Source organism: Rhineura floridana, chromosome 2 (genome assembly GCF_030035675.1).
Source record: "Rhineura floridana isolate rRhiFlo1 chromosome 2, rRhiFlo1.hap2, whole genome shotgun sequence".
NCBI lineage: Eukaryota > Metazoa > Chordata > Lepidosauria > Squamata > Rhineuridae > Rhineura > Rhineura floridana.
Genome location: NC_084481.1, coordinates 89,280,662 through 89,292,961, shown reverse-complemented (window position 1 = coordinate 89,292,961; position 12,300 = coordinate 89,280,662). Strand labels below are relative to the sequence as shown.

At 46.5% G+C, this 12,300-nt stretch overlaps 1 protein-coding gene across 1 annotated transcript in view; it reads left to right on the top strand.

Annotated features, from left to right (window-relative positions):
* The first annotated feature begins 260 nt into the window (after positions 1–260).
* IGFBP5 (insulin like growth factor binding protein 5) overlaps positions 261–12,300 on the top strand; it is a 52,001-nt gene continuing 39,961 nt past the window's right edge. Inside the window, exon 1 of the mRNA XM_061609234.1 lies at positions 261–1,409. Coding sequence (XP_061465218.1) covers positions 1,079–1,409 — 331 coding nt within the window. The 5' untranslated portion in view covers positions 261–1,078. The remainder of the gene's footprint in view (positions 1,410–12,300) is intronic.

Here is a 12,300-nt window from a genome sequence, read left to right as displayed (position 1 = left end):
ACACAAATGTAGCCCAGAACTCTGACCATTTTCAACTCTTCCCTGCCGTTTGGAGCGAAGAGAGCTTTATTTCTTCTTGCCCGGCATAAAGAGAGGCAATTGGATGCCTTTGGGGGTGGCTTGAGTGTGTCTGTGTGTGTGTCCCTCCCTGCGAACAATAATGTTGCTGATCATTGCCAAGGCTCTGGAAGCCTAGAAGTCAGAAGCTGCTCAGCCTTCCCCACACACACACACATTTGGAGTGTGCGTTGATCTTGCCCTGGTTACTGGCACCCATTCAGGTTGAGGTGTCATTGGGATCTCAGATTGCAGCGAGGGGCTGGCAGGCAGCCAGGGGCAGTCTATTTAAGACATGCCTGCTCGGCACTATTCAGTCTCTTTAGAAACTTCTCCAGGGGAAAAGTGTTGGGAGATCTACAAAGTGGAATTTCCCCCCCTTCTTTTTCCCCCTCCTCCTTCGTTCTCTTTTCTACTGCCGACTTTGTAAAAATCCTCCAACTTTACAGAAAACCTCTTTGTTGTTCTTAACCCAATCTAGGAAGAGGAGGATAAAAAAAAAAATTACAGCCAGCCAGTCCCAGGCTAAAGCTCTTCTTGACAAAGCACTACCTGCTTTAGTGCTACTCTAGAGGTTTTTCATTTGCTGCAGATAATATCAGGACAGCCGAAAAGAAGCTTGCTCCCTTCTTTGCTTCCTCCCTAGTCTCTTGCAGACGTTGCTTTTTTTTTTTAAAGTGAAGCGCGTGGATTATTTTTCATACCTCTTTGTGCAGCTTCCCCAAAGCAACCTTGCTCTTCTTCCCCTCCTTTTCCAGCGGCTCCCCCCTCCCCAACCCCCAGTTACCAACCTGTTGCATCTGTAATTCTTGCAACTGCATTGCCTGCAGATTTTGACAGCCGGGTTTTGATTTTAATTCTGATCCTTACATCATTTTGAGGTGGAAAGCTGTTCTGGAATTTAAGGAAGGAGACACTTTTTTTTCTTTTTTCAAAAAAGGTTTTTTTTTCCTTTTAAAAAAGGACAAATAAATACTGCCTTGGGTGCCTGCCACATTGCGCGCCTGCCGGTGCCTTGAAGATGCTCCTGACCCAGGTTTTGCTCTTGTGCCTGTGCCTGGGGCTTTCCCAAGGGTTGGGTTCCTTTGTGCACTGTGAACCTTGCGATGAGAAAGCTCTGTCCATGTGCCCTCCCAGCCCGGTGGGCTGCGAGCTGGTGAAAGAGCCTGGTTGCGGATGCTGCATGACGTGCGCCCTGGCCGAAGGGCAGTCTTGTGGGGTGTACACCGAACGATGTGCCCAAGGCTTGCGCTGCCTGCCACGCCAAGGTGAGGAGAAGCCTTTGCACGCCCTGCTCCATGGCAGAGGGGTCTGCCTCAATGAAAAGAGCTACAGGGAGCAAGCCAAGAATGGTGAGTCCTGCCCTGGGCCTTGGCTCGGGGTCAAGGGGTATCTCTTTATTTTGCTCTGCTGCTGCTTTATTTTGCTTGCTTGCCTCTGCGCATCCCCGCCTGCCATGCTCTAAGCACCCTCTGAACATCTTTCCTTATTGACTTCTTGGATGCATCACCTATCCTATCAGGCCACCTTTTCAATCCTATTATGCCTGGGTCACCTCCTCTTTTGCATTTTCCTTACCACCTTCACGCATGCACCATCCATGACATAAAAACCTGTGCAACCTCCCCACTGTCACGTTTCTCTCTTGCAGTGCATCTTCCCTTAACCTTGGTACACCTGCAATTACGTTTTTCATTCTTGATCTTTGCAAATCTCACCAGGTCACTCTCTTTTTTCCCTTATCTGCCATTGCAGAAACTTTCCCCCCTCTATTATCATCATTATCATCATCATCATCATTATTATTATTACATGCCAGGTTTCTCACTCTGATGAATTTTCTACCTGTTGCATTTCAGCCATCATGTCATGCTCATTTCACACTCAGTCTTCACTGCACTCACTTCCCCACTCCCACCTCCTTCTCCTTTGGAACTGCCTCTTAGATTCCTCCCCAACACACTTTTACCCCTCCACAATACTGTCACATTTTAGTAGCAGTCTGTATTCCTTGACTTTATTTAATGCTCTGTGTCACCGTCTATGTGGCAAGAGCACACAGACACATACAGTCGAGTCCTATTCAGTTCAGGCTCCATACCTGGTGAATGCAGCCCTGGCCCATCTCTGCCCCAACTTCAGAACAGCTTTTTCCTTGTAATGCTTCTGAATGTTTTGTTGGGTAAGACACTTTGACATAGACATGAGCAGGTGCAATGGAATAACAAGAGGACAGCTAGAGAAAAGAAGATTCTTACTCAGTTCTGGGAAGTGGGGGGGAGAACATGACATTTACTAACCAATATTCAATATGGACCTTTTTCTTCTTCTTTTCTCCACACCTGGACTCAAAAAAGATCCTTTCCTCTCCCAAAGTGCCATTGATTCACCTCCCTCTGCTTCCTATCTTCTGCAAAAACAGGCATCTGCTTTCTGCCAACATGCCTGTTGCATCCATGCAGTGAAGATTTGCAGTCACAACCTCTCCTTCCCGACACTCCATATATCTTACTGCTTTTATGACCCCCCCTCCCCTTCCTGCTGCTGCTTGAAGGCATTTGCTGGGTTTGGTTGTCATCTCATCCGGCAGACTGGAACTTTCTTTAAAAACAAAAAGAAATGTCAGGTGCTGCTTTTGGAAGAGGCTAAAGGCAAAGACGTTTTGCTTGGACCATTCCATAAAGTGGAACTAGTCTGTTATGTGAGAGGAAATATGACTCGATTTCCTGTCTTGGAACCCAGTAAACTGTGTTAACAATCTGCTCACACAAGAACTATGTGGAATATCCCCATTGCACGTCATCTACTCTGTGTGTTTGTGTGTGTGTGTGGTCAGTAATACGAACAATATGGCTAAATGCAAATACAGCAGCATGCAAAGCAATACACCCAGTTCTTCATTTAGAGTTGCAACAGTGCCACTTACAGACAGATAATACCAGCAACAGTTTGACTTTTTCATTTAGTCTCTCAGTATGCCTGAACGTTTTCTCTTTCCATCCCCCCTTCTCCCTGCTCCCCCTTCTCTCACGCTTTCTGATCCAGCTGTACAGCAGGTGCTCCAAGATGGTCTATAACAGGAATAGCCAACTTGGGGGGCCACACTGCTCTTTAGACTGCCGTCCTGGGGCTCAACGTTTGTTTGGGCAGCTAAACCATGGGTTATTGGGCATGGTAATAAAGTCTCAGATTAGCCATCAGCAAAAAAACCCCAATCCTTGCCATCCTGTAATTGAATTTTAGTTGATTTCCTGGAGACCAGCAAGTAAACATGATTGGTGGGCTGTGTCCAGCCTACAAATTTCTGGATGGCCATTGCTAGTCAATATGAATGGGCCACTATTTTTTTAAAAAAAATGTGTTCCTTGTTTGAGTTTCTTGCAAATTATATCTCAGTTGACTTTATAAAAAAAAAACCTACATAGGCACATAAGAACCCTTCCCATCTAGTCCAGCATCCTGTTCTCACAATGGCCAACCAGATGCCTGTGAGAAGCCCACAAGGAGAACCTGAGCAGAAGAGCACTGTCTCCTCCTGTGGTTTCCAGCAACTGGAATTCAGGAGCATGCTGCCTCTGACTGTGGAGACAGAGGTAGGGCGGATGTGCAGGGGTGGATAGGTGGGGAGACCTAAAAAATGGCAGTTCAGTTCTCCCCAATGAATTGGACATGAAACTATTCATTAGGTTGCAGGAGGCTTGTGAGTTATTAGGCTGCCAACCTGTGGTGTGCAACAGGTTCAGAGGACTTCAGGATCAGAAGTGGCTGCTGATTCAGAACCAGACTTTCTGTTGGTTCTTACAATTATCCCGAACTGTTGGCATAACAAGCCTGTATTCTCACTGCTGTTGAAAATTTCAGGCATAGTGGATGCTGTGGCTGTCAGGTGTCTGCCATACTTCAAATCAAACATTGCTACTGCATTCTAAAGGGGCTGCGAAGTTCTGGGCAGCCCTTCAGAAGAGAGGCCATTGGCTATTCCACTTGCTTGCTCCCCATCTCATTCCCTTTTCCAAGACTTGCAAATGAATTTCTAGAAGTCTAGTTTTGCTCCTCAGTTAAACTTTAACCCAAAAATGTTAAAAGTAGTCACTGAAAAAAATACCAAAGTCACCTTTTCCTGGAGACAGGCATGTGTTGGGAATAGACAGCTTGGGTATAACTTTGTGCCTGCAAGAGGTTTTTAATAATAATATCAACAACAACAATAAATAACCAGGAATTTCTGAGGACAAGGCATAGGGAAAATAAAAGCTCTTGGCACCAGAACAGTAGACTGTGAGAACGGAGAAGTATATTTTCATAGGCATGTTTCTAAGCAACTGGCAAAAGGAAAAATGAAGTTTGACTTGAACTTGAAAGCTTGTGCCAGGTTGGCCAGAAATCCAAGGCGTGAGCGCTCAGGAAGCCATTCCCGGCTGTGGTCTATCAATGACCAAAATTGGCCCAGAGCTGGAAACTGAAGAGAGGGAAAAAAGTCAAGACTGTATATAACAAATTAAGCACAGGTGGGGAGAGACAGTTGATTCTTTCCTGCTCGTAAATGTTCTTCTGCTTGTATTGATTTTAAAGTGGGGTTTCCTCCCTCTCTGCCTGCTGTTTCCGGCTCTGGGTGGGCTTCCATAGACTGGGACTGGCAACAGATGTTCTGTCTGAAACAGAGGCTAATCACGAATGCCTCCACTTGCCTGCGCCCAGGGGTAAAGGTGCATGATTGCCAATACAGATAGAAAGAAATAACTGGACAAGCTCACTGAAAACATCTAGAACCCCTGTGCATTCTAATTGATATTGCATTCTGTGCTCCAGGGTAGTCCAGCATCCTGCGCCCCAGACATCTTGCCCCTACAACCTTAGTGCCCATATGCAGTGCATGCTCAACTTCTGCCTGCCATTGAACAGCAACCTGCCAAAAGCTACTTCCGACTATAATGCTTTGATTTTACCCCCTACTCCCACTCCATCCGTTTCCCACGTACCTTTCTGACCATTTGGTTATTTGCTTATGCTCTTACAGACAGACCATTCCATAGTCTAGTCTATAAGCTTTCTTCTTACCATCATCACCTGGAAGCATGCAGCAGAAAGATCACAGGGTACTTCCTTCCTGGGACTGAACCATAGTGGAATGCAGGAGTGTGTGCATGTTCACGTGACTGAATACTGCTCCATATTGTTTTTTTAAAAAAACAATTCCTGCACATAGAAAATTAGCAGATCTAGAGGAAGACTAAGTTATAATCCTTCTTTCTGATATGCTAGGCTTTTGTGGTTCTTTTGTTTAAGACAGGAGAGCATTCAGTCATTTGATCTCCTACCTGCATTTTGAAGTGGTACACCCCATGCAGAGAGTTTTTGAGACGGGCCAGGGGAGGGTTCATTCTTTTACTGCTTTTTGAAATAATACAGTACCGATAGAGCTTCCTCAGGTTATTCTACTGAACATGTTGCTAACCTCAGATACCATCCCCACCCTGGCAACTTTACCTGAGCAAAGAAGGCTTTCTGGGTGACCTACAGTTGCCACAGAAACATCCCCCTGGTGGGCACATGCAGAAACAACAGCTGCAGTGTAGAAACAATGACTAATGGGAAGGCATGGGGTTGTAATCATCGTCAGTGTGATTTCCTTAGGAACGAAGCAGTGACTACAAAATGGCTAAGGATATTTCTGTTTTTATTTTTAATTAAAAGTAGCATTTACGGGAATTGAATGCTAGCAAAAGAAAGTACTTCTTCACACAGCCCATGGTTAAACTGTGGAACCCCCTCCCGCAGGAAGCAGTGTTGGCCACCAACTTGAATGGCTATAAAAGAGGATTCGACAAACGCATAGCGGATAAGGCTATCACTGGCTACTAGCTACATTGTGTCTTCATGGTCAGAGGCAGCATGCTTCTGAATACCAGTGCTTTTGCGCTGAAGTCCTGCTTGCGGGCTTCCTGTGGGCATCTGGTTGGCCACTGTGAGAACAGGATGCTGGACTAGATGGGCCATTGGTCTGATCCAGCAGGCCTCTTACTGTGATCTTATGTTCAAATACCTGTTCTGGTCACTGGGGAAAAATGGTAGTCACTTGGGATGAATAGTCAACTGGATATTTGCATGGCCACTTCCGAGAACCACAGCCAACAAAACTGAATTCATCTTCACAAAGAGGCCAATGAAATCACCTACAGGAAATGTGAGAGATGTTGATTATGCAGGCCAGCAGCAGACATATATTCTTGGGTTCCGAGTGTCTTCATATATAGAGATGTGGTAATATTCCTAGTGGAGATTCTAAGCTATGGCCCTGCAGTGTACTTGAGGGAAGTAGATGCAACAGGGAAGAAATGAAATGACAATGATTTTTAACATGGCTGTTCTGGATTTTTTTAAAGACATGTGGCTGCTTTTTTCCACTGCTGGGTCTCGCCTAGCCACATCACACAGGCAGTTTCATTTTTCTGAGGGAAGGCAATTAACAGCCCACTCTTTCCTATGCATGTTTCTCAAATGGAAAACCTGCTGTGGGCTACTTTCACGCATTACATCTCACACCTCTTTTTGATTGATTGCTGTTTACTTATTAATGCAACATAAAACAGTGCTTATTCACATATAATTTCCAGAAGATAAAAAGACATTACATTTTCCACATGAACATCAAAAGGGAAGCCACCATGGCACTGTGCTTGAGTGCATGCTTTGCGTGTGGAAGGTCCCTGGTTTGGCTCTCTGCATCTCTGTCCCCAAGAAGGATTGCAGGCAGCACAGCGTTGGAAAGGTCTGTATCCTTGGAGGGCTGCTGCTTGTCAAAGTAGACTGGGTGGGATCCGGTGGATCTAACTCAGTGTAAGGTGTGCCCATGTGCTTTTGAAAGGTGTGTGCACAGGTCAGGGAACTGATGTTTGCTCAAGGTTCCATGCCAAGTGGTCACATCTTTAACTTCATGGCTTTGGTGCCTGTGATGTGTGAGGCATGCCTGAGGTGAAGGGGACTCATTACTTTCTAAGCACCCACAGGCATTGCAGCTTTAAGTGAGCCAAAGTAGGGTTTGCTACCTGGATCCCCAAACCCACTTAAAGGAGAACTAATTCCTAGAAACCAAATGAGAGGTGCCTAGTTAACTATAGCATTCGCTCCTGCAAGAGGTAGCGATGGTCACCAGCTTGGATTGCTTTACGGGAGAATTAGACAGATTTGTGGTGGATACTATTGGCTGCTAACCACAGTGGCTATATTACCTCCGGTATCAGAGGAAGCATGCTGGGAAATATGCATAAGAGAGGACTATTGTGCTCTTGGCCTGCTTGTGGGCTTCCCATAGTCATCTGGTTGGCCACTGAGAACAGGCTGCTGGACTAGATGGGCCACTGGCTTGATCCAGCTCCAGCACTCTTCTTATGTTGCCTCAACATTCTCACTCTTCCATCATGCCCCTTTTAAAAAATCTTCTTGAAATAATGGAGAATGAACTGATGAAGCACTGGTGGGCTGGTAAGCCAACAATAACTGTTGGTAGGAAGGAGGGAGTCTTGGAAACTAGCTTTTTTTTTCTTCCTGTATCAGCTTTCACAAGACAGGCGAGAAGCAGCGACTTGAGCTTAAGTTTCCTGCAGCTAGTAGTAGATTTAATATTTTATCGTTCCTTTGACATGCTTTCCCTTGCGCTCCCTGCTCGAATGCGTTTAACACGGGGCTGGGTATGTAACAGACACACAACAGCTGCAACAGGGTGTCTGGGTTATAAAGGGGGGGCAGGTGCACAGCTAGAAACTGAGGAGGGAGGCTCTGGGTGAACTGGGGTTACACCGGGTGAGGGTTGGGGCCAGGATCATGGGAGCAGCAAGTTGCGTGTGCGTTCTGCAATTGCCAGGATGCGCTGTCCGTCCCAGGGCATAACTGGCAACCCTTGGTGAACTGTTCTCTCTCTCTCTCTCTCCATGGAGCCAAGACGTCATCACAATCCTCCAGACGTTAAAGCCAAGGCCAGTAGCAACAGGCCTGTGGCTCTCTCAGAAACTGGAAAAACGCCATTCTTTTTTTTCTTTTCTTTTCGTTTTTGATCTTCAACGATAGGGGAGGGAGGAGAGCCAGACGTTTACTCCATCAGGTCCAAGCAAGAAAGTTGAGTTTCTGTTATTTTGAGGAAAGACGACGATGGAGGGCTCCTGAGGGAAAAGGTGGCACATGGATTTTAGAGGAGGAATGGATTTAAGGAAGGGATGTGAGCCAAACGTCAGAAAAGGGAGGGGTGAAAAAGAGGGACAAAGGCAGCTGCCTTGTCCCAAGTCAGGCTGTTTGTCCATCCAGCCCAGGTTTGTCTGCTCACACAGGCAGTGGCTCTCCAGGTTATCCAGAAGAGGTCTTTCCCATCATCTGTTCTCTGGTCCTTTTTATCTGGAGAAGCCATCAGGGATTGGATCCAGGGCAAATCATGTTCTGCAAAGACAGAATTTTATGTCGGACACTGACCGTGCAAAATTAGCTTATTCGCATGTTGTTGGATTTTACATGCATAAGCCGTATTCTGACATCACACCCTGACATGGACATCCAAGGGCATTGGTGGTAGGGCAGGTGGGCTGAATGGGCAGAGGCGACAGGTATGCCCGTGCTCTCCTCCATATATGGGGAAGGGCCATAGCTCAGTGGCAGAACACCTGCTTTGCATGCAAAAGGTCCCACATTCCATCCCCAATGGCAGTTCCAGGTAGGACTGGGAAAGATTCCCTGCCTGAAACCCTGGAGAGCTGCTACCAGTCAGTGTAGACAATACTGAGCTAGATGAAGGGTCTGACTCAGTATAAGCCAGCTTCCCATGTTCCTATATATATGGATCTGATCAGGGAGAGGTGTCATCCGATCTGTGTGTATAACGTTTACTGCATGGAATCTGGGTGTAATTTGTCTCTGTGCATGTGTTTTACATTTGGGTCTCTCCATCACTTCTGCAAAGTCATGCCCCACTTGCCTGCATCTGACAACAGACTTAAAGGGCAGTGTCACCAAAATAGCAGCCCATAGGCGACCAACAATTGGGGTGGGAATGTCATAAGCTGCTTCTATTTTCTGCGTGTATTGTGTGTGTATCATCTGCACCTGATGGGCAATTGTATGAGAGACGGTGGGCCACCTCTCCCAGACATGCACACTGGCTGACTTATCAGTGCTTGATTTCTCAACACTTGAGCCTTTTTCGGTCATGATGCTGTTCCTCCTCTATTCATTCCATGGGAAGGTGTGTTTGGGTGGGAGGAGTGACAGGTGCCCCTCCCACATGCATCAATTGAACGTGTAAACAGGCCCCTCTGCATCCAGCTGTATATTCAGTGGCCATGCACAGATTGGGAGCAGAGCCTGGCACTCCAGCGATAAGCTGCCAACGCGTGTCCCTTGAATGTTGGGAGGAGCGGCTAATGTCTGAAAAGACCTCACAGTTAGATGTGTGAACTGACGCCATCGACAAGCACGACAATAAACTTCAGGAGATGATATAGAAGTTTTGTCAGTGGTGTCGGACACATGATGGTGCACATGATGGTGCTGGTGCAGGCTACAGACTTATACAGCTTTACTTGGGAGTAAATCACATTGAACTCCGTGGGATTTACTTCTGAGTAGACATGTATAGGATTGCACTGGTAGCCACCACTGCTAAACATGTGTTTGTCCTGTGTGGACCTTGACTAATTGCATGACATGCTGAATTTATGAGCTTTGCACCCTGCCTGAGTATTTCTGCCTGGCTGGAATGTGTCCTTGACATCGCACAATGCCTCTTCTTTGCCTTGATGGACAGTAAAACTAGCGTGTAGAAACTGGAAAGGTAACATTCACATTTAATGCTCTGCCCACTTTTGCCTCTGGCCCTGCCTGCCAATAGCATGTGGCCCCTGGAAGGTTGCCCAGAAGGGAATGTGGCCCTTGGGTGGAAAAACATTCCCTACTCGTGCAGTAGCAGAGGAGCAACTAGGAAAAGCCACACTTAAAATTGGCTGCCAGCATTCATTCCCTCTCATGTATTTATTCCGTGCTGTGTGGCAGAGCCAGGGATACTGTTCATATCATGCACCACTGCAGAGTTTTGACACAATTTATGACGGGCATTCCTAGGATGCATTCCTTAACTGAAGCAATGGGTTGCTTAGTAAGTACATAGGGATGTCGACATTCCTCTTGACCCTCTCTTTTGTCATCCTCTGAAGAGGCCGAACAGTAGAAATACCGCCTCGGGATTTTGGCAGCAGTATCCTGACCATGCTTAATTTATCCCCAGAGTAAGCCCTATTGAAGCCTGCTGTATACATGCAGTAAAATGAGGTGGGAGGATGCTGAAGTGGTAGAACGGACAATATTGCTCCAGGTTGCAGGTGGCGGATGTCACTTTAGAATGTTCCCACATGTCAAAATGCTCTCTTCAAGCAACACATCCAAGAAAGGGTCTTTCTGGCATGCTCCTTGCTCTGTTGGTTTTCTACTTGAAGTTTTATGAACATGTGACACCCCAGCCCCAGTCTGAAGTCTGGTGTGGTACTGTTCATTCTACTATGGGGAAGGGGAAACTTTTTGGCTCAGCGGGGCTGATGGGTAGTGACTTCAACCCTGCTTTCTGCAGAGATCAGCTACCCAACTGAGTTCCCATTGGGAACTGGGTCATGCAGCTGATCCAACTGCATCTCTGCCTGTCCCCCACACCTGTCCTCACATATGATGTCAGGTGTGGGGCAGGTGGGTGTGGTTTGGGGGAAATGGCCCACAGGCCAAATTGGGCCCTATCCCTATTCTACTACCCCAGAACTATGCCACCTCATTGTTGCAAGAGTAGCAGACCTGAATTCAATGGGACCTAATTCCTAGTAAGAGAGTTTAGGGTTATAGCCCAATTTCTGTTTGGGGTTGAACTGGCTAGTGGGGCTCCTGGCTTAATAGTTGGTGATCATCAGAGATTTCCCAATCCCATAGTTTCATGGTTTTTTACACTTTCTGTGATTCTGTCATACTGTCTTAACAAATGGGCATTCATGCTTTTTGCAGAAATCATAAGGTACCAGAACCTTTTAAAAAGAAACAAAAGACTAGCGAAGATGCTAGTTAGGTAGGAAAGATTCCTTGAAATCCAGGAGCTGTGTGATTAGGGTTGCCAGGTTCAGGGCCTGAGACTGATCCTGTATCTTTAGGAGAAGAGAAAGTCAGCCAAGTGCAGGTGTTCTTGCAACACTCTAATGGGAAAAACCACAAGGTGGAATTCTCCCTTCCCCCTGCACAACTTTTAAAGATACAGAAGACCTCTTGGAGGCTGGGCCTGGCATATTTATTTTTCTCAACCCTCCAGAACAGATTTGGGGATGGCACAGGGCACACAAGAGGAGAGAAGAAGTAAGGAGTCCTGTTGTGCTGGTGCTAATCCTTGCACTAGCAAAATCCTTTAGTCGAATATTCCCCAAAGTAGTGATAGCTCTGGCAGAAGGGTTTACATTAGACTGAGGGTTCAATGACCAGGTAATTTGCCAACTCTTGAACCTGTTCCTGTAGCTGGCCCTTTCAGAGCAGTTTTGTCTACAGCAATGAGCAGCTAATAATGTTTAGCTCCATACTCTGAAAAGCCTCAACTGTTTACTGCACATCAAACCTCTGCTAAAGAGCAGGTCAGGCTGTTTATTTTCCTGGATAGTTAGCAACCCTAGTTTATTTTGCAAGGAGGCCAGCATGAAGAGGTGAAGGTGCCATGTTCAGTCAGCAAATGCAGACCGAGAGGAAGATGGCGAACAATCTTTCATCCTAGAAAAGATTAGGATTCCTACCTATCCCATAGCTTTTCCCTCCCGATTTATCCTCACAACAACCCTGCAAGGTAGGCCGTGCTGAGAGACAATGACTGGCCCAAGGCCACCCAATGAGCCCATTGGCTGAGCATGGATTGGAACCCTGGTCTCTCAAGTCGTAGCCCAACACTCTAACCACTGTAGCACACTGGCTCACAATTATGCTACAAGAGGAAAATGCATGCAAGTGTGCGTGCGCACACACACGGCTTCTAAGGGCGATGGGACTACCAAGAAGACCCACTCTGCTGATCTTCACACCCGTCTTGCTGTAATGTAGCTGTGAAAAGGGGCAGTAGCCTTGTCGGGGAAAAAGAGTCCTTGACATTTCTCAATGGGAAGATGAAACAAGTGAGAAAACGGGGAGTGTGTCAGCTGTATTGCCTGATCCTAAGGCAGAAGTGTCATCAGTGGTGTAGTGGTACACTTTGAA